The 25,275-nt window shown below is 44.8% G+C and overlaps 1 protein-coding gene across 3 annotated transcripts; it reads left to right on the top strand.

The window, feature by feature from the left end:
- Window positions 1-1,536: 1,536 nt before the first annotated feature.
- wizb (WIZ zinc finger b) lies at window positions 1,537-24,421 on the top strand. Of its 3 annotated transcripts, none has more exons than XM_023416269.2 (17): window positions 1,537-1,587; window positions 2,169-2,328; window positions 2,418-2,619; window positions 2,899-2,974; window positions 4,856-4,995; window positions 5,117-6,793; window positions 9,189-9,629; window positions 10,582-11,016; window positions 12,853-12,999; window positions 13,458-14,021; window positions 14,130-14,576; window positions 14,687-15,193; window positions 15,358-15,933; window positions 16,064-16,275; window positions 18,802-19,096; window positions 20,840-21,005; window positions 21,438-24,421. In XM_023416269.2, exons 2-17 carry the CDS (start codon window positions 2,239-2,241, stop codon window positions 21,811-21,813), a joined length of 6,351 nt encoding a protein of 2,116 aa, XP_023272037.1. In that variant the 5' UTR covers window positions 1,537-1,587; window positions 2,169-2,238; the 3' UTR covers window positions 21,814-24,421. The 3 variants fall into 3 exon arrangements, with proteins under 3 accessions (XP_023272037.1, XP_023272038.1, XP_087032779.1); XM_023416270.2 differs by having other exon boundaries at window positions 2,142-2,328; window positions 18,844-19,096; XM_087176653.1 differs by having other exon boundaries at window positions 2,142-2,328.
- The last annotated feature ends 854 nt before the right edge of the window (window positions 24,422-25,275 follow it).

The following is a 25,275-nucleotide window of genomic DNA, read 5'->3' as shown; positions in this document are numbered from 1 at the left end:
AAACGTGCCGGCTGCAGCGTCAATTTAAGGAGAGTTAAGTTAAATAAATAAACAAACTGTGTAAAAAAAAAATGAACACAATTAATAACTGTTATCGGTGTTTAACTGCTAGTCCACAACTGATCGAGAATACATTTTCAATGAATACTGGATTATAGATTAATTATAGAGTCTTGCAATTCATGTATGTATGCTATTCATCAACTTATTAATTTAATTAAGGTTACTTAATCTGTTACTTAGGGCATTTAAAAAAATGTTTACTTAAATAATAATGTATACTGTTGGAAGTGGGGTCACATGACTGCTGGACCGAAGAGCAGCAGGAGAACAGGTGTGCTAACTGGTGGCACACAGGTGCCTTGAATGTTCTTTGTTCTGTGTCCTGAGCTCATTCTCTGTTTGCCCTTCAGTTCAGCTGCTTCCCTCTATCATTTCACCTTTGTTCCTGAGTGAGTTCATTTCATTATATTTTCTCAAGTCATGTTTATTTTGTTGTTAAGTAGTACATCTAATCTCCTTGGTTTGTTCTCACATATATATTTAAAGTGAGAATGTATTGATGTACTTGTTGTTTGTTCATAGTTGTTGTTTGTTCTAGATAATATGATAGAATTTGACCTGTATGTGCACTTTTATTTGTAGAAATATTACCACTCACACCTGACTGACTGCGAGCAAAAAATTAAATACTTTGAAATGGAACCTGTTGACTGTTTCTCCTGATTTGCTCATTTCATCAAGTCCAGTGTCATCCTAGAAAAATTACATCTTCATCTTTGAGTTTACATGATCATTTGAATAAAATCCCCAACAGGCTTCTATAATAATATTTTTTTAATATGTATAATTTTAGCCTGTTATTTTTCTGCACCAGATGTTTTGAGGATGGAGCACTATGCCATAATCATGGATTGTGCATTTAAAGGAGAATCCAACCCTTTTCATTCAATTCATTTAGTGCCAAATCATAATATTATACCTATACTTTATTATAGAGAGAAACCCAACAGTTCCCATAAAGAGTAAGCAACTGTATTTTTATGAATGTTCTGATTATTATTTATTATTATTTTAAACTTCATACACAGCTGCTGTTGGACTTTTACCTTCACTTCCAGTACAGTTCATGGCTTTTAGCTGCAGCTTATGAATTCTTCACTTGCAGCTGGACTTCATGTTTGCTGGTTCACTCTTTCCTTTCCTGTGTCCCCGGGACAAAGCGGCAAAACTACTCACAGCACCGGATTTCTTGGGCCCAGTCTCGGCCGAGTCATGTGAATAACAGCATGTGAAAAGTAAACTGTGGAACCATCGATTTGGAAAACATGGATGTAGGTCGATTATCGGACATATTAGGTTGGAATAATACAACCATGGTAGGGAACAAACAACTGTAACAGACGGTTGAGCAGGAGTCGGAAGGGAAGAAACCGAGCAGAGGGGAGCTCTGCATAGTTATACACTGTCCTAATGCGGTGATTGGACAGTTTTGGCGCCATTTCGGATTTAAATACGGACGACAAAAAAAAAAAAAAGAACCAGCCCTTCCACTGCGATCCGCAAAAAAAACCCAGGCCGATTTCAGTGAGTATTTGCACTAAAAAAAAAAAAAAAAAGAACAGTTTATGGGCGTTTGTGGGTTTCTAAAAGGCATTGTGCATGGATGCATTGTTTTTATTTTCATCTGACAGCGACTGGATCGATGTCAGACACGTCCTCTGAAGCAACAGAGGCCAACCCGTGGGACACCTTGATGTACCCGGACATTTTCCTGCTTTTTTAGAGGGGCAGCACGAGAGGATATGGGCCTGAATATAAAGGCCACTTATTTATGTAACCAATTGGGCGCCCAATTTCATTCTTTAAGACCAGACATATTGTGAAAATAGGTCAGACAATCTGAAAACTGCAGCAGGCAAAAAAAAAAAAAAAGAAAAAAAATACTGAGGGCAGGAGAAACACGACAGACTCTGCAGATTTTATACTTTCATACTGTCTGACATGCTTTTTAAAAATTCTTTCTTACAATGAGCTGACTGTTTGAAATCTCATTTTCTGTGCAAATTACTTCAGTAAATATTGGCAGTAACTTTAAAAACCCTTGAAAACTTTTATTTTTTTTGTTTTGTTTTGTTCAGTGTGTGCTCATGTGTGAATGTTTCCAGAGGAAGAGGAGGCTGCACAATGTAGGCAGACTGGTCAACAGTGGGACTCCATACTGCTCTCTGGGGGACCATGGAGCCAGAGGGACCGCTAACCCCAGGGACCAGTTATGGGCCCCCACCCTTCAACTCAGCACAAACCTTCCTCAGCTGCACCTTACAGGTAAAAGACACCATCAAAGCGTCATCATTATTCTCTCATTTCTCCGTCCCAAGGTAAGATTGTAAACGGTTTTCATTCGCCGCCTCCAGTCCTCATGTTCTCCAAATGTGAGAGACGGCCTGATGTCTGCCAAATGCTCGTGGGGCCACACTGGAGATGAGGGCTCCTCGCAGACTGAGGGCACTCAGCCCAGTGCGGACCCGGGGAAGAACGCACAGAGGAGATTCAGGTCCTCAGCCTTTCCTTCCTCCCTAAGCTGGGACTCTGATTCTGAGAAAGAAACACTAGACGGTAACACATGCTTTAATATCTATTGGAAACCTGTTGCACACTTGTAGTAGTGTTTACACTCTTGCGGCAAAGTTAGATGCAATGCTGAGTTCAGCTAATACACGATGCCATCGGTGTATCTATCGTTGTTGTCCCCTTATTCTTTTAAATGTTATTCAGTCTGCTTGTCGCTCTCTGAGTAACCTGAGTATGCGCTGTATTTTTGACTGTGGATTTTGACTGTTGAGCCGTGAAGTGATGTTCCTGTGGTTGTGTGTTTTGTGTGCTGTTATGTGTCAGAGGAGGAGCTACAGCACTTTTCTAACCCTCATGGTCTGGCTGCTCACAGCCCAGGATCTCCTTCTTCTGGACTCAGGTGAGGAGGAGATGCAGGAGGGAAGGCGGCGAGTTGTTTGGTGGTGGCGCTCACAACACTCACAATGAGGCATCATGAAGCCACGTCACAGTTTTCATAAAACATTTAAACAAGGCAGTAGCCAGGATTTTAAAAGTACGGAGGTAATGTGTTGTAGTGGGGGCCCCCACTACAGAAATCTAGGCACAAATTTTCTTTAACTATTTGGATTTTTCATGTTTAGCCCTCTGAAGTCGATGGATGTTTGTATTAATATCTTTGCGATAGTACAGTGTAAAAATATGGTTTGAATGTTTTTAGAATCTGAAGTCTCTCCACTTTCCCTTACATATTCTTGCGAAATCACACATGACTCATAGCCTCTAAAATTTGGTTTAAGTAGAGCGACAGACAACATTATGACTCAAAATTTTCACTTTAGGCTTTTATTATTCATTTATCTGCTATTTTACTCACATATTACAATAATTTAATGAACCTATAGACTTTGGTGAATCCATTTCAAGCACTAAAACAATTCATCAACATCAGTAAATGTTTGTTTTCACACAATATTTGAAGAATTTCACAAACCAGGCTTCAATTTTTCAGCATTTGCGCCAAATTATCTCTTTGCACAGTGAGGGGCCTCATTATAGAAAGAGTTGAGAGGTATTATGTTATATGCAAGTGCCCTTTAAAAAGTGAATTTAAGAAATAATGTAGAAATGGAGAAAATGCCTTTAGACCTCAGAGGGGTAAATATAGCAGTGCTTTCAAGGAAGTACCTTTGGAAATCAGCTGCATATAAACCAAAAGCAACGGACGTATTGACATTGTGAGCAATATTCTTATTCAGTTTCTCTACGAGAGTTAAACAAAAAGATTGATACCACCCTCATATCTGTCCGTAAGATGTGACGCTGCACAAGGACTGGAAACTGGCTCCGTCCAAAGGCAACAAAATGTGTCCACCAGTGCAGCTAAAGTTCAGTTATTAACACAAAGTGAAGCAAATACTCTTTTGAACGCCGTACCGTTTGTGCATTATGTGTATTTGCCTTAAAACAGACAATATATCAACTGTACTGATGCTAGCTGGATGCTAGCTAGAAAGCCAGAAAATAGTCCCACACATGAAATTTTTTCGTACAGATTAAACAAACCATATATAAGGTGTTAATTAATGAGATTCAGAGGTGCTGGTAGGCTAACTGTCTCCTCCTGTTTCCAGTCTTTATGCTAAGCTAACTGGCCGCTGGCTGTAGCCTTATTCATAACAAACAGATGCGATAGTCATATCTTTTCATCTAACCCTTGGGTAGATAAGTGAATAAATGCATTTTCCAAAATGTCAAAATATTGCTTCAGCTGACTAAAGTCTGAGACTGCCACTAAATTCCACATTACAGGGTTCTTTTCAGCAAACATCTTCTTAATTGGGAAATTACAGACTCGTAAAATAAAGCGTTACTGTTTTATTTCCCGACATGAAAGGTCTAAATTATGTTTCAAAACCTTTTCCACGCTGCCTACAAGAAAATCATGGTGGGAACACATTCAATTCTTTATTTATTCTGTTGGCCTAAAAGTAGTCAACCTTAAATAGAGTGTACAAATTCTGGAATCAGTGTAAAACATTCCCACCATTTGTATGCTTATAATTACACTACATCCAGTTTGCTAAAAGCCACAAAATTCCCTGAAGAAATATCAAGGACGTGACCTCAGTGCTCTCAATAGTAGGCTCAATCATGGCGCTGAGAATAAGAAATAAGAGCTCGCACACGATCTGTAATGAATTTAATGGAACACAGTGATTTATTCCAGGCAGTGATGCTAGCTAACCCTTCACTTGGTCAGAATTTAATTTAATGTCTATTTCCCTCCAACGCTGCGCAGACTCGATAGTGAAGACGACGCAGAAGCCGAAAAGCTGAATAGTAAAAGGGATGCATCTGCCCCCGTGGAGGGGCACAACGACAACAGTGAGAGCACAAAGACAGAAGAGCCAAACACATCTCAGCTTGGCCCACCAGAGTGTAAGTGCCATAAGGAAGGAACACAATCTGCCTGCACACTTTGTATCTTTCATTTTCTCTTAAGGCTCCCCTCATTCATAATTCCTCTGTTTCTTTTTTGTTTTGTTTTTTTTCTTCACAGTAGCAGACAGCAAAGTCTGGAATGTATCTGAGGGAGCTGAGCTGTTTCTGTCCAAAGTAAAACTAAAGGAAGGTTGCAAAATGGAGGAGGAGGCGGAAAACAGCGCGGGAGATGAGGGAGAGAAAATGCCCAAGGGAAAGGAAACCAAGGAGTCCGAGAGAGATGTGTACACCTTCCCTGGAGACTCAGACCCTGAGAGTCCCCCTCCTGCCCCTTGGGCTCATTGCACATTCATTCAGCGGTGCAGGAAGAAGAGGGTGCTGCTCAGGCCTTTCTCTGGACTTGGCACCTTGAAGCGCACATTGCCCGAGACTGGCCAGCAGGCAGGAGTGAGTCTTCAAAAATCAAAAACCTCAGAGATGGCACAGCTGAGTCAAGGTGGAGGGGTTTATGATTTTGAGGAAGTCGGCTTTGGAGAGGGAGCGGGGGAAGAGCCGATAAAGTTCAGAGACAGAGGAGGGAAAAGAGACAAAGAGGAGGAAAGTGGGGCAGAGCCAGTTAAAGACATTTTCACCTGCGTGGAATGTAGCATTTACTTCAAAAAGCAGGTCCACCTGCAGGAGCACATGGTCGAGCACTGTCAGAGCGGCTCGGGGGGCGGCAGGCGTCTGGGAAAGGGCGGCCGTTTTCGGTGCATGGAGTGTGGGTGGAGCCTGCCGAATCGGCTTGCACTGGCAGACCACCACAAAAGGCACCAGGAATCCCGTCAGAAGATCCTGGAGGAGATTGAGAAACTGAATGAGAACGGGAAGGCAAGAGAGATTCAGAAACTGGACAGTAAGGCGGTGAAACGTATAAGCCCAGACCCAGCTGTTATGCAAGACGCAAGCCCGGTCTCGATTCCAGGCAAAGTGTCAGACCCAGAAATAGTCACATCTCCACCTCTATCCCCGGCCCCAGTTTCGACATCAGAAGCAGACCCAGCATTTGCTAACTCAAACGCAACTCCTCCAAATTCAGTTCAGTCCCCAGCTCAGGCCCGAGCTGTCTCTGCCTATCGCCGTCGCTTTTTCTGCACCAAGTGTAACTTCAGCACAAGAACCTCCCAGGCACTGGCGAATCACTCAAAGACCCACAACAGAAAAAAACCCGCCCTCCCGGCCGAATCCCCGCCTCCAGGTTCGCCATCATGTTCAGCATCCACCTCTCTGGCCTGTGGTCATTGTGCCTTCCTGACCTCCAGTCAGACCCTCCTGAGGGAACACCAGAAACTTGTTCACCCGGGACAGTTCCCCATCAGTGAAGCGCAGGCTGAAGAGAGTGGCCAGCATTCAAAGTCTAATGTGGGTGCTCGAATTTCTAAACCCATCCTTGATTCCGACCACCTCTCTGGGACTGGATCCCTGCCCGACGCGGCTCAAGGCAAAAGCCAGGAAGGAGTCACTCCCTCTGAGGACAGCACAACGCCAAACAGCGCCGCGGTTCGGCCCTCGAGCCAAGTCGTCTTCAAGTGTGTCGGCAACAGGAGATTCAGCAGGAGAGGAAAGGCTTGGACTGATCTGGCCAAGTTTCATCCCAGACTGGACAACGACAAGCTGCCCGGGAGTGAAAATGAAGAAGAAGAAGAAGAGGAGCAGGAGGAATATGAGCGCACAGAGCTTGACACTGAACTGTCCCAACAGGAGGCCAACTCACCTGGAGGAGTGAAACGGCACACTAGAGCACGATCCAACACAGGTGAGGCTCAGCGGCAAAACTTAAGACACAACACCACTCTTACAATACGTCACCTGTACTGGATTTCTATGCAAGATCATTTGTCGATCGAGTAATACATATGCAATGCATGCACACAAATCAGATGATTGTGAGTCATTAGATTTTAACACGATTGCTCTAAAATCCCAGTTTAAACTTTGCGTACCTGGAAAAGAAAAGATTAAAGCTGCACCATCCCATGCAGTGTAGAAACCATAGACAACTATCTTCTCTCCTCTGCTCTAGGGAACATTTTAGCATCTTTAAGCTCATCGTTTTGGTTTTCTTGCCTGCAGCTTTAATATTTTGGCTCATTCACCGCTCCCCATCAGCACCGACCCCGCAGACAAACGTTTGATAAATACGACCTGCCCAACACCAAGCCGCAGACAGGCAAAGTTAGTGCAGCTTTTAGCATCGACGTTTGACGAATGCTTCATAACTGCTGGATGTGTAATTATGCAACTGTTTGCCAGCACTTAAGTGGTAGCATGTCAGTATACTGTTTTCCTCCAGCAACATCACTGTCCTCTGTGAAAAAACTTTCCTCCTTTAGGGTTTTCCTACATACACGAACTTAAAGAGTGCGGGTGAGGGTGTGTATAAATAATCAAAAAGCAAATGTTTGGGCCGTTAGCGGACCAGGAGGAGATACTCACTGGATTTAACAAAAAGTGTATTGGATTAGAATCGCTCTCACCACCTTTTTAATAAACCCAGTCTGATGTATGTGGATCAGAAAAAACTGCAGGATGGTTCAGCGTGTGCAGCATTGATGCATGAACAGGGTCTACATGGAAGAGACGTTGGAAGGAAACCGTTCCTGCGACCTCGTCACAAGAGTGATCGTCTGAAGTCTGCAAAGCAAACATCTGGATGAGCCAGATGAGAGTCACTTCGGAAACAAGTGCTGTAGACGCTCAATCAACACAATCACCAAAAAGTGTGTTTGGAGAAAGAAAGGAGCAGCGTTTGATGAAAAGAACATCTCGCTCACTGTTGAACACGAGGGTGGAAATACTGTCAGTCGCAGAGGAAACACTACACGGACAGAGGGAAGATTGAACTCTTCTAAGTATCACCAAGTTCTGCATGTGCATGTCCAGCAGTCAGTCAAGAAACTTTCTACCCACACAACTCTGGTTTATCCAGATGTTGCTGTGCAGACTCGTAAAGAGGTCACAGGTACGACTTCCTCTGATGACTCTTGCAATGTAGACCCTGTTTGTGCATCAACGCTGCACAGTGGGACGGCGCACCCCCTCTCGTGTGTCAGCTAATCCTTCCTGCAGCTCCTCTGCAGTCGTGTGTGTGTGTGTGTGTGGGGGGGGGGGGGGTTTGCTTTGCCTCTCTTACCAGCAGGTGTGCAGTTTTATCTGGAAGTTGTCTTGGTCTTCAAAATCTTGTCATGACTTCCACAGTTCCCCTTAACGGCTATTTCTTAATGACATTTCGGACAGCGGAAATTGCAAGATGGAAGCACTTTGATATCTTTTTACAGCCTCCCCTGCTTTGTAGTTATCACTTAGATTCATTTTAGATCCTCAGTCAGTTGCTTAGAGGAGTCCGTGGTCGGTGAATGTCACCACAAGGTTTGAAGAGTCAGATGATTTATTATCTCTGGGGCTGACGGTCCCTAATGACGATGCTTGACCTGCCTGACAAGTCCCAGAGTCCCTGCTCACTGCAGGGGTTTTGTATTAACCTCTTTTTTTACTTCAACAAAATAATCATGTAATGTGACCAAACACTTGCACACAACTATGATACCTTTACCTGAAAGTGTAATCTCGTAAAAGACGAGGGCGCAGTCAAAATTACTACTGTAGCGACGGCTGTCAAACCCATACTTTGTCTCCAGATGAGTTTTATACACTTTATACACCAACCACAGGTTCAGACTGGAAACTGTTGTACTTCAATACTTAAAGGTCAAGAGATAGAGCAGTCGACAAAAAATAATGGCGCCCGACTCACCTTCTTTGTCTCAATCCCGCCACACAAGTGGTAAACAATGTGAAACCACACCCGTGCTTTGCATTGCCGGAAGTGGCAGCCAAAATAAAAGCGTGAGGCCTAAACAATTTTTGCCCCATAGAATATCTTTGTGGCTATGTTGCTGTGTTCCCATATGACAGCATTTAATTTGATGAGTATAATGTGATTATTACTAATCGGAATAATGGTCAGTGGTTATAACTACAAAATAAAAACCCTTGTTGTAGTAAATCAAAACTATTCTTTAAAGGGTTGAGATAAGGTAGACAAATTTCTTTTCAAAGTATTTGAGGTGTTTGCCCTCTGCTGATACTGATTCAGTTTGAGTAGGACATGTTTGTTTATTGAAGATTGATTTTTTTTTTTTTGTTGATAGATGACGGTTCAGCACAGCAGAGTGCTACACTATCACTCCCGCCTAAGAAGAGTGTGAAGGACGAAAGCAAGCAGGAAGTGGAGAAAGATGGAAAGGTTTTCTTTTTGAGGAGGAGTGCCCGGGTTACTGCTGCTCCTGCAGAAATTGACAGTGATGATGACGACGACGACATTGACGAGGAACGTGTGCGACGTTTCCTGTCAGAGGGCATCTTGGATGAAGACAAAGACGAGATTGATGAGGACACGGAGGCGCTTAAGAGCGTGGAGAGGAAATGCCCCTACTGCCCCGATCGATTTCATAATGGCATCGGGCTTGCCAATCACGTGAGAGGCCACCTGAACCGAGTGGGCGTCAGCTACAATGTGCGTCACTTCATATCCCCCGAGGAAGTCAATGCAATTGAGAAGAAGTTCTCTTATCAGAAGAAGAAGAAAAAAGGTCAGCAGCTTGTTGCATGTGTTTCTCGAGGCTGTGCAGATGTTGTCTGAGCAGATTCTGTAACTCTAGAAAACAATTCATTTTTTATGTCTTTGTCTTAAAATATGCAGAAAGAATAATGACATGTTTGAAACACTTGAGTAATTAAAGCAATGGTTCCCAACCTTGGGGCTGGGACCCCTACAAAGGGACACAAAATGAATCTCAACGTAAAGAACTGTTTCTTCTTCACAAAGTTGAATATTTTCAGACTTTTTCTTCTAATCTTTGCCTTTTTCTTGTTGATTATTGGATCATTTTACTTCTTCAGGACTCCACAAATTATTCAAATAACATAAGAAAAAACAGGACGAAGCTGATGAGTCACGCTGATAGTGAACATACTAAAAAGACGAGAGAGTGCGATCTAAACTGATGTTTAGCAGGTATGATGACTGTGTTCATTATCTCGGTTTAGTGTTAGCATGTTAGTGGTTGTATACAAATACAAAGTACAGCTGAGGGTTTAGGATCACCTGAATCATTACAATTCATTCTGAGCGGGACACGAACGTCCACACTAAATTTTATGTCGATCCATCCGATATTTGCTGAGACATTTAATTCAAAACCACCTTCATCAACCTGCTGATGGAACGAGAGAGATTAATGAGGACGCAGAGTGTCCATCCTCTGGGAACCATGAGTGTCTTCAGAGTTTCATGGCAATTCATCCAGTAGTTGTTGAGATATTTCACTCTGGACCAAAGATGTGAACCGACACATGAATGCTGCAAATCCTGGAGAGAAATGTTTTAAAAAAGTTGAACTGGTCTTAACGACCTGTGCGTCCAGTAACGAGGCCAGAAGAAGAAATAGCTTCGATTGAAGGGGCCACAAGCCAAAAAGGTTTGAGGACCACAGCTGTAAAGTCTCATGTCTAAACTTCTCGTATTGCTCGTCCTCTCCACAGTTGCCAACTTTGACCCGGACACATTCAGCGTGATGCACTGTGAGTTCTGCAGCGCCGGATTCGACACCCGGGCCGGCCTGTCCAGCCACGCCCGGGCCCACCTCCGCGACTTTGGCATCACCAACTGGGATGTTACCATCTCGCCCATCCACATCCTGAGGGAGTTATTCTCCAGCAGGCCGGACCTTGTTATCCCCACCGCTCCCCCTCGGAGCCTCAGCTCACCACAGGAGGAGGAGGGTGAGGAGGAAGAGGAGGAGGAGGAGGAGGAGGATGATGAGGGGGAGGAGGGGGAAGGCGAGGGAATCACTCAGGTAAAGCTGGAGGGGGAGACAAGTGAACGGACGCTGAGTGCTGCCGTCTGTGATGCGCTGCCTTCAGCATCTCCTCAACACTGGAAGGAGGAGGAGGAGGACGGTGGAGAAGAGTGTGAGGGTAAGTTCTCATTATTGATCCATCCCTAAAAGTAGTAGTATGACAGGTGTGTTGCTGTTCTGTTGGTTGTAGCTCTTACCTGGTGGTCCTGTTAAGTGTTGGCAGTTTGAACTTGGAACAGGGTGTAAAAACCTCTTAAATGATGCCACAGGGAGATAAAGGAGACTGTTACAAATACATAAAGCAGTGGTGTGTGAGCTGAGATGCTGTTTGAAGTGCACCTGTATGTTTTACTGTGAATAAAAACGGGACTGACTGACCTGGGTGACACCACAGTGCACTGTGTGAAGTGTTTGAATCAGGATGGTGGCTGTCGAGAAAATCAGCCCTAACACAGAGAGCCAGAGAATGTGTGTGTGTGTGTGTGTGTGTGTGAGAGAGAGCGTGCGTGCGTGCGTGCGTGCATGCGTGAGTGAGTGTGTGTGTGCGTGTGTGTATGTGTGTGTTGTAGAGAGTGAGAGAGTCACTGATGCCGGTGGTTGATGTGGCACTCGGTGCATTTATCCCAACCTCCGCCTCCACTCGATTGGTCACGCCTTAGCTTAGCGGTGCATATGGGGGCAAAATGGCTGCTTCCACCTCCCCGCAGACCCAAACAATAGCGGAAAAACTGTCTGGCTTCAGCTGCCGGGAGTCCGATGCACTGCGGTTGCGGACCGGTGAGTACCGCGCGCTGTAATTCCTGTGCACCGCGTGCCCCTCGGATCACACGGCGGCGTTTTCCACTGCGCGTGTCTCGCGCCGCATCTTCTGTCACATTGTAGCCAGACAACAGCCATTATAAAAAAAAAAAAAACTCTTTATCATGTGAGACCACGTAAAGAAAAGCAGTGTCGCGCACAGCCATGCAGGTAGCCCATGACATGCATGTCAAAAGCTCATAAAGCTGGTCATTGTTATTGTTTCGGGTCTTCACGTCTCGCACGCGCGGTTTAAATCGTGGTGATTTTTGGCTGTTGTGATATTGTTGTTACAGTTTGTGTGTTTTCTTGATGTCTGAGAGGTTTTTTTTTTTTTTATAATGGCTGTTGTCTGGCTACAATGTGACAGAAGATGCGGCGCGAGACACGCGCAGTGGAAAACGCCGCCGTGTGATCCGAGGGAGATGTGTATAAGAGACAGGCTCAGTGTTTCTCTGCCTGCATGGATTCAAAGTCAAGTTAGCGGTTTGCCACTTTGTTATGTTTTATAAATACTCAGCTGATGATTTAGTATTGTCTTCATTATAATAGCTGGTGTTATAACGCTGCGCTCCGAGGTGTCACATCGCCGCTCTTTTACAGTCAAGAGATGAACTGACAAGCGCAGAGCCGCCCACCAGACAAAAAGCATTGTCTGTCTCCACGTCTCTTTTGATTTACCGATTTGTCGCAGAAAATGGCACTTTTGTCCCAGGAATGCCTGACTGCGGGGAACCAGGACTGCCATGTTTGTTTCACACAGTAGTGCAATTAGTACTTTTGTGACAGGGTTTCATCACTTGCATTGTTTTCATGTGCATTTCCTCACAGGAGAGGTTATAATGCGCTGTTATTGCAAGGACTGAGAAATCATAAGCAATGAGCTCAGGAGACTGAGTTAATTTTTCTGCTCTCAGCCTGCGTCTTTTATTTTATTCTCAAGGCGCTCAGAAATACACTGATGTGCTTTAACAGGCTGAGACAGAAATTAAATCTAGTCGTGAGACACATTCCTCAGACACCATCATTTATTTTAAGGTGATTTATTATCACACTCACTTAATTGTCCTAATTAACATGGCAGTCCTACACTTATATATCTACACTTTTTATATATATATATATATATATATGGATACTGTGTTTTATGTTTTAGGGGATGAGGAGGAAGCAGCTGACGAAGAGGATGAGGAGGAGCTGCAGCTTCCAGCTCTGGACAGTCTGAGCTCAAGCCCCGGGAAAACAGGGCTGTGCAGCGCGGACACGGACAGCCTCTCTCCCAGGGAGGATGCAGACACCAAGGGTGAGAGAGAGATATGGGAGCGCTGACCCCAGAGTGTTGACAAGGGATTGGATTTGCTACAGCAAAGCCCTCAGCAAAGCTGTCACTGGGGAAATTGTAAAACTGACCTTAGGTCAGCGTTGAGGCGTGGCGAAACTACACCAGAGAGGGTTGTCCCCTGGGAAATCCTGAGAGGTAGACAAATGTATCTAGGGGCTAATAAAAGCACCTCTAACACTGTGCCGGTGTTGCTGCAGACTGGGTGAAGATGTAGACAGGAAGGGTGAGTGAGGTGACACTTCCTCTGGGATATCTGTGGCCTCTAAAGAACCTCAGCCACCTGCTGTTGTTCTGCAAACTTTGTGTTAATGCTGCACTTGGAGTGTCAACGGTTACCCTTATTTTGAAATATTTCTAAAAAATGTATAAGATGACAATTTTCTCAAGTGTCTCATCAGCTGCTCTTGCTTCTTTCGCAGTGCACAACTTAAAGTGCGAGGTGTGTGGAGCTCAGTTTGAGACCAGACGGGGGCTCTCCAGCCACGCCCGCTCTCACTTGCGCCAGCTGGGCATCAGCGTCTCGGAGAGCAGCGGGGCGCCCATCGACCTCCTCTACCAAATTGCCAAGGAGCGCAACATAGACAGCCAAATAAGCTCATCTCTTCTGGAGCCCCTTTCAGCCAAGAACTCCTCCCCTCCTGCTCTTCAGAAAGATGAGGATTTAGAAGACATGGACTCAGACGAGAAACCGATCCCTCTCTCCATCCTTGCCAAAGCGGCGAAAGTGGTGGCACCCTCTTCCTCCTCCACACCCACACCTTCTCCTGGTGCCTCTCCAGCGCCGCCTCATTCTGGCTCCCCTTCCTCAGTAGTGAGGAAAGCCCCCATTTCCTCTCTGCTGCCAGTGTCTTCCCCGTTGCGGTCCCCGGAGCACAAGGCCGGGGGAATGAAAAGCTTAACCTCTAACCTCTCTGCCCCGGTCACCCTCACAGCAGCCAAACCCCTCTGGGCGCCACAGGAAAACGATGCTCCTCTCAACCTCAGTAAGTGTCACCGCACTCACCGGAGTTCGTCTCTGATAACACTGTAAAAAGCCTCACTGTTTATTGTTCTTATGAGTCTCAGTGTAGTTATTTCTTCTTCATGTGCAGCGCTGGAGGTGGACCCCACCAAGGACATTGTTTGTCAGCTGTGTGGCGCCTGGTTTGAGACGCGGAAAGGCTTGTCCAGCCACGCTCGAGCCCACCTGCGGCACTTTGGGGTGGAGTACTCTGAATCCAAGGGCTCTCCCATCGACCTCCTGAACCAGCTCATCGACACCGACGACTTCAAGCACAAAGCCAGCGCGCTGCAGCTTGACGGCCACGCCGAACCGCGGGGCCTCGCCACCACGCTCTCCTCCCCGAAGCAGTCCCTGCTGAGCCTCTCCTCCTCTTCCCCTTCATCCCTCCTCTACAAGGTGACCACAGCTGGAGGTGGGTCGACGTCCAAAGCTACCTCTTCCTCGTCTCTACTTGGCCCGCCTGCCAAGCGTCTCAAGTCCTCCTCCATGCAGGTCTTCCGGCTGAGTAGTGGGGAGCTCATGGCCCTTCCTCACAGTAAGTGCCGCCTGTTGTATACAGTGGTAACCCCTTCACATAAAGTGCGCCTTAGCTGTAATAATCACAAATGTTGGATGAGGTTTAATACTTTTTCATCAAACTCTTAGGTGAACCTCCAAAGGAAATAGGCTGTGAGTTCTGCGGGGAATATTTTGAGAATCGCAAAGGGCTCTCCAGCCATGCCCGCTCCCACCTGCGGCAGATGGGCATCACTGAGTGGTCTGTCAATGGCTCTCCGATCGACACCCTGAGGGAGATCATCACAAGACGGGGCCTGCCCTGCGCCCTTCCTCTAAAACCTCTCAAGACTCCGCCTCCGTCCTCTCCAGGACCTCCTCGTTCCCCTCTGTCAACCTCCTCCTCTCCTTCAGCCACCCTCCTCAGTCGCCTACCCTTCGCCTTCGCACGCCCCTCCAGCCCTCCTCAGCCCGCCGTATCTAAATCGAGCTCGGCTCAACCGACGTCCTCCAGCGGGTTAATCCTCAAGCTGAAGCCTGAGCCGGTGCAGCTGGAGGTCACCACGCCCGGGGCAGTGGGGAGATCCGGCGGCCTCTCTACTGAACCTCTCGGCTGTAGCTGGAGCAGCTCTGACAATGTGTTCCCCCTCAACCTGGGTAACGTAAACCCTGAGTTTTGTCTGCAGGGCTTATTTAACAGTTTAACATTCTGGGAAATACACTTATTTACTCTCTTGCTTAGGAGTGAGTGGTGAAGAACGCCCGTGTCATCGTGTCTGTGTGTTAAATCTGTTTACATTCTCCCTCTGGTCCTTCCTCAGCCATGGCCCATGAAGTGGAGCCAACGAGGGATATCCGCTGTGAGTTCTGCGGGGAATATTTCGAGAACCGTAAAGGCCTCTCCAGCCACGCCCGCTCCCACCTGCGCCAGATGGGCATCACAGAGTGGTCCGTCAACGGCTCGCCCATCGACACCCTGAGGGAGGTCATGCACAAGAGAGGGGTGGGCGCCTCCTCTCACTCGGACCAGGGAGTGAAGAAGGAGTCGAGCCAGGGAGCCAACAGTCCCCGATGGGAGAACGCGGCGGGCGCCGGCGCTTCGGAGGGTTTGGGCGTCTCAGGCTACCAGTCGTCCAAATTCCGTAAATCCCCTCTCGGTTTGCTGCAGTCAGGGTCGAGGCTCCATAAGCAGGGCCTGGGGTCCCTGGGCCCGTCTGCTACCCAACCTGCAGGGAAGCTTTTCAGGATGTCCCCACTGGGGAAAAGGCCTCTGTCGGAGGAGGCCCAGTCCGTGGAGACTTCCCACTCACCACCACATCAGCTTAAGACTTTCTCGCCTCTGCCACATGATTTCTCCTACAAGAGGAAAACCTCCCCAGACAAGCACGGACACCAGGGTGAGTCATTGTTAGCTTTTTTGTTTTTTCTACTTTCTCCCCCCAAGTCTTAGCACTGATCATCTTTCTCCTTGCACTTTCTTTCTTTCTTTCTCCTGTGTGTTGTTTTATTTATTTATTTTTTTTCTAGATCCCAGCTGCGAGCTGTGTGGGTTCTACTTTGAGAACCGTAAGGCTCTGGCCAGCCACGCTCGAGCCCACCTGAGGCAGTTTGGTGTGACTGAGTGGTGTGTAAATGGATCCCCTATCGAGACGCTTAGCGCTTGGATGCGGAGCAGGCCGCAGAAGGTGTTGGAGATGCACCGCAGCTACATGCAGGGGAGCCGCTCCACCCTCAAGAAGGTGAGGACAATGCAGTCAGTCAGTCGGTAATTCATTTTAGTGTAATAACTCAGGTCAATGCAGGTGTTGTTTTAGAATAGAAAAAGCTCTCAGGCTTCACTTGGATTTATCTCTGGCCTCTGACACTCCAGCAAAATCTACTGTTGTGAGTATGAATGTTGTTTTTCTTCTCACAGAAAAAATAAAAATAAAAAAAATGCACCATATCAGTGGAAGAACTTGTGCCTCCCACAAAGCCGAGCAGCTATACAATAAAAGATCGTAACCCACTGTGCTACTTTTCTGACACACTCACTTTTCCTCGCGGTGTGTCTTTTGAATAGGCGTCATGTTCGGAGATCTAACACGCCTCAGCTGGTGGCTCGACAGACATTTTGTGTCTTGGAAAGCTTCAGACGTGTTGTCTAACAGCTTTGAGCCTTACTGTAGATCCTGTGTCTTTACACCCAGCAAAAATCACTGTGGGGACAGATGCCAGAACAACTCGGCTATTGACTTGATTGTTGCCATAGTAACCAGGGTGCCTGGCAGCTTATGTTTCATCTTCAGATAAATTATGGCATGCTGTTGATAGAAGAAAATGTACGTTTTCTTTTCTTTTTTTTTCTCTTCTTTTTCCCTCCTGAATTAGTTTCTGGTGCATTTGCGTCACTGTCACACCTTTTCCCTGAGCTCTGATGTGACACACATACAGAATGGATTACCTTTTAAACGTCCTTGTAATCATATTGTTCATTCTGGGAAAAATGAACCCAACTAATCTACATGTGTTGGACTGTTACGCCTGCGTCTGAGGACTAATTAATGACTGACAGCATGAGTAGAAATGCACATATCCATTTATTTATTGATCAGTTGATTAACAAAAATTAATCAGCAACTGATTTGACAGCTGATTAATCATTAAGTCATTTTTCAGGCAAACCAGCTTCTCAGTATTTTGGATGTTTGGTCTGCACAGTTTGTTTGAAGATATCATCATGAGCTTTAGAGAACTGTGAAATGCATTGTTCAATATTTTCTGACAATTTTTATAGACCAAACGATGCATCGACAAAATAATTGGCAGATTAATCAATTATGAAAATAATTGTTTCAAAAAAATGGCCATCATAGTTCCCCAGAATCCATTGCTGATGTCTTCAAAAGTTTAGTTTTTTTCTGTTAAACGCAGATATTCAGCTCACAAAAGTAGAAAATACTCACATTTCGATCAGTTGCCAATTTTCTGTCGCTGGACTAATCAATGAATTGATTGACGTGTTTCAGCTCTGGTGATTTGCAGCCAGTCAAGAGTAGGTGAACAGTTTGAAAAATGTTCATTTCAGTTAATTTACATGTACATTGATTGTGATCGAACCGTCCTCACAGACCTGCACACAGGTATTTGTCATGATGATTAAACCTCTGGCCAGGGTGAAGGTGGGTGGAGCTACACTGGACGTTGTGTGATGTCACCAATCTCCCAACTTCCAATTTGACTGATAAACTTAACAGGAGAATTTGAGAAATGTCAAATCCGGCTCAGTCTTATTATATTATATTATATTATATTATGCCTTATTATTATGATCATTATCATCATTAAAGATTACCACTGAAGACCATGACATGCGGTTGAGAGCTCTGGAAAGGGGTAGTAAATGGTATTTAAGCCTAATCCATTTGCCTTTTCTAAATCAGCATGATGCTGATTACATAAAACTCTTAATTACCAAGCTTTATTAATTAGTGCTTTATTTATGACTGGAAGGCTTCAGGGGTCACTAGTGTGTGTGTGTGTGTATACGGTATTTTAATTAATTAACTAATTAATTATGTAACAGATGTAGACAATGTTTTCTGTAGCTGCCTAATTGGTCAGACATTTCTCAAATGGAATACTTTACATATGTGTTTTTATACGAAGGTACCTACATGAACTCGTTCTGGTAGAACGTTGTTAATCAAAATACCTTAAATACAGCAACAACATTCAGACGATAAAGTAGTTAATTAAAAAGGCCTAATTCAATGAATATGCGCCACCACTAAAATATTTTTAAAAGGTCCATTTTATACATTTCCTTGAAGATTTATGCTGTTAGAGTTATTCTAAAGCAAATTAAAATTAATTAAAATAAAAAAAAAAAGAAGCAACAGCAGCTGCCGACTAGCTTGAAATAGCAAGTAAATCACCGAAGTAGCCCAGCACATATTCCCCTCCTAAAACCACATCATTTTTACACTTCCGTTTTTGTACACATTTAACTAATTAAATGTAACATGCTGATTAGTTTGCTTTCGAAAAGCTGGTCAGCAGATGTTGTGGACAGAGCCAGGCTGTTTGTAGTTTTTGTGCTAAGCTAACTGGCTACTGGTAGAAGCTTCATATTTACTGTACAGTCATACCGTCAGTGTTGTTTGAAGAGATATATCTAGAAAGAGACTTTGGTGTTGTACTATTTGACCTTTTTTGTATAACTAGGACATGGCAGCTGCATTGTCTGTCGTTTATAAGATCACTCATCTTTTTCAATCTTCCAGAAGAGCAGCTCACCTCTGATTGTCCTCCCCATCTCTTCACAGAAGGCCTCTTCCTCCTCCTCCTCCTCGTCCACCTCCCAGTGGTCTTCCTCTCTGGCCGTAAGCCTGGTGCGACCACCGAGCCGCGAGGTCAGCCAGGGCTCTTCCAAGACCACAGAGGGTGAAGCCGGTACCAACCCGCAGGCCGCTGCCATCAGGCCCAGCCGCAGCAGTCCCAGCCCCTCCCGGCTCGCCGGCGGCCTCCCGCTTCAAGCACAGGTGGCGCGTAGTGAGCTGAATGTCCGCCTGCCCAGAGGTACGTGAGGATCCAGCATATGTTTTGGCTCTCATGCACTCAGTCAGGTGCATGTGCCTGCACGCATCACATAAAAACACACAAAAACATTTCAACCATTTGATTTTAAAGTATATTTTTTGGGGCTTTTTATGCCTTTAATGGACAGCACAGTGGAGAGTGACTGGAAACGGGGAGGCAGAGAGAGGGGGAATGACATGCAGTGAAAGGCCGTCCGATGCGGGATTCGAACCGGGGCCGACTGCAGCGAGGACTGTAGCCTCTCAACCATTTGATTTAAACTACTGAAATTCTCTGAGGTTAGCTGACCGGTTTTAGCCACTATGTTAATGACGTGGGTCTGGGGATGACAATGTTGGTTGCTTACTGCATTAATTAATTCCTATAGCACCAACATGAGGTTGATATTTGTGGTTTTGAGTGAAATGTCTTGACAATTATTGGAAAGATTAGTGCGAAGTTAATTACCAAATACCTGCAAAACTAATGAGCATACCGTTAGCTTTAACTGTAATTTGTTTTTGGTGCTTATTAGCAAACGTTAGCATGCTAACACACTTCCCTAAGAGGATCAACATGGTGAACATAGTAAACATTATACATGCTTAACATAAGCATTTTAGCATTCTGACATTAGCATTTACCTAAAAGGCACCACTGCCAATGTGCAGCCTCACAGAGCTGCTGGCATGACTCTAGACCGTTTTTAAAAAGGTGACTCACCGCAGCAGCACAAGAGCAGCTTTAACTGTGGGATACATTAGATGTATGACAAGTAAACAGGGTCTGTTATGCTGAAAGAAAAACAAAGAGGTGTTTCACCAGGAGAAATAAATGAAATGCTTGGAGTAGAGCCACAGCACCATGCTAGCCTTTGTTTCCAGTGACAGGGAGTTGCTTTTTATTTTTATTTTTTTGACATTAAATTGGCTGTGAAAAGCAGTGAAAGGGCCACATTTTTACATTTGATGTACTGAAGAATATTTGTGCAGCATGTATAAAATTAAACTAGACGATGCAATTTCTGGAGAAATGCCCAAGCTGAGGCTAAACTGTGTTGATGGCTGCTTCGATAAGTCTGAATCTGAGTTTCATTGTTCGAAATGCCAGCAAGTAACATTTAAAATGGAGCTGCAACTAAATCTGTCTGCTTGCCAGCCTAACTGTCTGCCTGCCTGTCTGCCTGTCTACCTGCCTGTCAGCTTGTCCGTCTGTCTTTCTGTCTGAAATGGTAGCACTCAGCAAACACTGTTTAAAGGTAATCCACCAATCAGGCTGAGTTTCAAAGTTAATCCACCAATCACAATGAGCTCCAAAAGTAATCCACCAATCAGAATATATGTAATGTGGAGTCAGAGTTAGAATGACAAACTGAAATGAACCGTCGAATGTTTTTTGTGACTAAAACTGCAGTGAAACACATTTTCCTAGTGAAAACAGTTGAACTGTGTGTAAATCATTGTCTTGTATTTAGTGTTGGAGCAGAACGTAGCTGGACTCAAGTGGTTGATAAACACCACTGACAGCAGGGGGAATCTCTAATCAGCTGATTTGAATCAGCTGTGTCCTCCTGCCACTTTGAAAGGCATAGTTCATATTCTGTGAGTCACTGTGTTTTGGTGGTCACATTGTAAGAAAGAGGACAAATACCTCATCTGTGTTCAGAAAGAAACTTCTTCTTATCAGCGTTCGAACGACTGAATAACTCTGGACTCCACTTGTTGCCTCCTCCTCTTTTCTTAGGTTTTGAGCGTCGGCCCTTGAAGCATCCATCTTGTCCCGATGGAACAGAAAGAGACAGCGGCCCTCCTAAGCCCCCCCGCACAGGCACCGTGCCCGCCCTGGTGCCCAAACCACCCTCCTACCCGCTGGTCAAACTGGTGGGCAAACTCTACACCCTGAAGTGCCGGTGAGTGCCACCTGTATGTCACAGCAGACACAGCAAGTGCTCAGTTATTCAGTCATTAGAAATTGTGAGACGGCAGCATTAATATAGAAGTGTCTGGCTAAATTTTAAATAGTCCCTTAATCCCCAAGCAGCAATCACCACCCCCACCCCCTGCTGAGAAGTATAGTGTTGCTGCACTATATTGAGAATAGTGAACCATTTGAGATTTTCAGTGAGTTCTGATATAACTACAGTACAAAGGTTTTTACAAAACCGGCTGCTCCCGAAGGAGCCACTGACTTTACCAGCAGCAGATTGCATTTTATTTCTTTGTGTGAAAAAACGTTAATGGAGACACAATAGCTGTTGCAGTTATTTTACAGATTAGTAGCCGTGTTAATTTTTGCATAATTCCCATCTTAAATGTGTTTTCTCTGTGTCTCCCTGCGTCAGGTTCTGCGAGGTGGAGTTTCATGGTCCGCTGTCGGTGCAGGAGGACTGGATCAGACATCTCCAGCAGCACATCCTTAAGATGAACTACAACAAGCCTGCTGCTCCCAAAGCAGCTTCCACCGAACCCCCTGCCCCGGCTGATGACCCGGCCCCGGTCCAGGCCTCTGCCCCAGCCTCCACTTCTACCTCCAGTTCCACCTCGACCACACCTGCCCTCACCTCCACCCCGACCCGCACCACAGCTTCTAACAGCCGCTCCCCGACACCTCTGGCCGAGTGCGCTCCCGCCGTCACTGCCACAGAGATAGTAAAGGTCTCAGAGGAGCAGCCCACCCTAACTGCTACTCCTATCCCCCTCCCTACGCAGATGGTGTAAGCTTAAAATCATCGCTCACTGTCATTTGACCCCGTCTTGTTTTCTCCTGCCTTTCTTTTCGTCCATCTATTTCTTTCCTTTGGCCTTCACAAAGTGTTGTTGTGGAGGAGTGTTTCCCCTCCAAAGAGTCCTCTGAGCCCCAAGCACCTTTGAAGCAGCTTTCTAGACTGTTACTAAGTCCCGTTACCATGGGAACGAAGCTCTCCTGGCTTATCTGCGCACTGGGGATTGTGGGAACTGTCCAAGGTTATGAGGAGAGATGAACCAATGTTTTGTGTTTTGACTTGTTTATACTGAATGTCCAGGCGTTGATTTGGACCGGTGCTGTACCTCTCCTCACATTCACTGGGCGATTTAGGGGTTAATGTAGTTTTTTATCAAACTTCAGCCCCGTGTCTAGTACAGCCCCCCCCCCCCAAACCTTTCCCCTTATGAACCGTGCGATACTAAGACCTGTGAGACTTTGGCCATTGGCCTCAGGCTCTCACATACAGGTCCTGACTGAGATTAAATGACATGTATAATCATGCTAGTCTTGTGGTTGAGACTTTAAACAGATGGTAACACTTAGTGTTAAAAAAAAAAAGGCACTTTTAATATTGACATTGTCACTCTGCTAACCTTAACCCCAAACGCCCATTGAAATGGGTGAAATTTGACTACTTCTGATTGGTTAAAGGAGCAAGAAGTGGAAGTTTTTACCCCAAAAGGGAAGACCCCCCCCCTCCCAGTTAACTTTGTAATGTAATACTTTCCCCCAAATATACATTTTGCTTGAATGTAGCTTAAAGCACCTATTGATACCTTATATGCACACATTCAAACACAATCAAGCGTACGCCCCATGTTACTGAACCTTCTGAAGTTTGAACCTTCATGATGTTGCTACTCCACAGTTTGCTGTTTTCAGCAGATGCTGTTGTGTCGGAGGCGCAGTTGCCTTTTTTTTTTCCCCAGACGTGAGAAGTGGAGCCATAGAAAATGTTCAAGGTTACACATTTCAACTTTTTCCATTCACAGTGATGCCATTTCCTTCCTGCCTTTTTCAATGTAACCCAAATTATTATTTATTTATTCTTATGCATCTGAATGTGGTAAGCTAGGTCATTTTAAAGCTGAAGTAGATCTTTGGAATGTTTGAAAATAGGTCAGCGGTGCACTTTTACTCTTGTGCACAATGTGAGTGTTTGTATGTTTGTGTACATGCATAGCAAATGTGCATTTGTTTCCCATTTTAAAGAGAAAGACAGAAGTAAAACTGCTTGATGGGAAGACGCCTCCTTAGTTCAAAGTGAACTAAATTTTGGAGCATGTCCGTATCTAGTCTGATCAGGACTTATATGCATCCATCATCGTGTTAGGATGTGCCAAAGAGTCTGTTTACTTCCTTGTCTTGCCTCTGTAACAGCTGTTTACATTGGACATGATGGTGGAGGAAACTCTGCACAGCTATCGAGTTCCCCAAGGCTCCACCCTGAACAATGGACTGAAACCAGCGGCGATCTGCATCCACTACAGGCACCGCCGAGGTCACCCGGTTTGAAAGACTCGTGGCTACTGGAGCAGCTTCATGGGAGTCGCGTTGTTACTGTAGGGTTAGATTATTCCAATTAAAACATGAACACAAAGCAAACTTGATTTCAAGCAGGGCTCTCGAGAACTGTCAGCCCTCAGTCCAGAAACAGAAACGCACCTGACCTCGGTGCACCTGAGGCTGAAGTCTGTTTCTTTCTACATTGCTTCAGAGTATGTTCATATCAACCTAGAAACTGAAGCAAGAACTAAAGGGTCCATGTAGGCTGATGACCTTTTAAAAGTTTGTTCCAGTGTTTGAAACATGACTGTTCAATCCAAACGATACCCCAACCCTTTTATGGAGTATAGATACATACTATATAACTACATGTACTTAAGAAACTGTTGATGCTAGTAGAGCTATCAGCAGTTCTAATAGCAAGGTAGTTAAAAAAAAATAAGTGATCTTAATTCCTCTAGTGTGATTTGATTTCAACCTTTGATGCTATGTATTTTTTATTGCTCTGTGCATTTCTGTATTTGCAGTCCTGCAAGGTGAATCTTAGAGTATTTTTTATTTTTATCTGTTAGTTTCTCCAAGCTGAAACTTTTGGTGCTGGTGAGAATGTTGCAGGCGAGATGGCGAGTGACTGAACGTGAGGAAAACATTTTAATGTGATTGTCACGTCCTGGTATCAAAGGACTCCAATAAGCAGGCCTTAAAGGGGGCCACTTTGCACAGTGAGATGTGATCCTCTCTCTGCATTCACAGGGTAGCAGACGCTGTGGCCTCTCACAGGTCTCCGGCTGCGTTACTGTGTGAGATGTGAATTACGAGGCTGGTGCATTAGAGTTCCCTTTTAAGATTACCTGATTAAGCCTCAGCTGGTGTAACTGGCTGTTTTAGTGTGTGTGTGAGTGTGTGTGTGAATGTGTGTGTGAGTGAGTGCGTGAGTGTGTGAGAAGACAGTGAGACGACAATGATGATTAAGAAGAAAAAGATGCAGTTGAGGAAAGAACTGTACTGTACACAGAGGGTTAAGTTTTAAGTGAATCGACTCCAGAACAAACAATAAATGTGATTTCAATTTCAGACGCTGCATCATATCCTTTATTCTAACACTATAGCACATCACCCATGTTCGTACCCTGGTCTGAGAGCGTTGCAAACTCTGTGGTTGTAAGGGTTTTCGGCCACTAGGTGGAGCTACATACAAGCTTCATATGCCATGGTTCAAAACAGATCAGATTAATACAACCTTAAAAGGCAGGGACAATCCAAATTAATTAGCAACTTCACAAACTGCAATGTGAAAATTGTCTTTGACTAAACCATAAAGAGACTCACTTACAATTGGGTCAATGTGAAAAGCTTTATTCTTTGCCCTCTGAGATCTAAGGACATATTCTCAGAGTCTGCATTATTTCTTATATTCACCTTTTTAAAAGGGTACTTGCATATAACATAATACCCAAGTTGTTAATATCACAACTATCAGCTCTTTCTATAATGAGGCCCCTCCCTGTGTAAACGTTTAATTTCTCCCAAATGCTGAAAAATTAAAGCAGTTTTTGAAATTATTCAAATATTTTGTGAAAACAAACCTTCACTGTTGTGGATGAATTGTTTTGGTGCTTGAAATGGGTTTACCAAAGTCTACAGGTTCATAAAAATATAGCAATATATCAGTAAAATAGTAAAGAAATGGATAATAAAAGCCTAAAAGAAGGATTTTTGTAATATCACTGAGTCGTAGTGTTGTCTGTCACTCTACTCTCACCAGATTTTAGAGGTTATGATTCACGTATGATCGCTCAAGAATATGTCAGAGAAAACAGACGGACAGTCTACAGATTCATATTCCACATTTCTATGCCGTACTATCGCAAATATATTGATAGCTGCATAATAATGCTAATGCGTAATGACTCAAATTTTTTTTTAAC

This window comes from Seriola lalandi, unplaced genomic scaffold (genome assembly GCF_002814215.2).
Source record: "Seriola lalandi dorsalis isolate HSWRI2012SDOR001 ecotype SW California unplaced genomic scaffold, Sedor1 jcf7180002054563, whole genome shotgun sequence".
NCBI lineage: Eukaryota > Metazoa > Chordata > Actinopteri > Carangiformes > Carangidae > Seriola > Seriola lalandi.
This window is presented reverse-complemented; position numbering and strand designations above follow the sequence as displayed.

Coding starts and splice junctions, on each gene's coding strand:
- wizb (XM_023416269.2), top strand. CDS start 2,239: ATGGAGCCAGAGGGACCGCTAACCCCAGGGACCAGTTATGGGCCCCCA. Junction 2,975..4,855: donor TCTCCTTCTTCTGGACTCAG/GTGAGGAGGAGA, acceptor AACGCTGCGCAG/ACTCGATAGTGAAGACGACG. Junction 15,194..15,357: donor TGTGTTCCCCCTCAACCTGG/GTAACGTAAACC, acceptor GTCCTTCCTCAG/CCATGGCCCATGAAGTGGAG.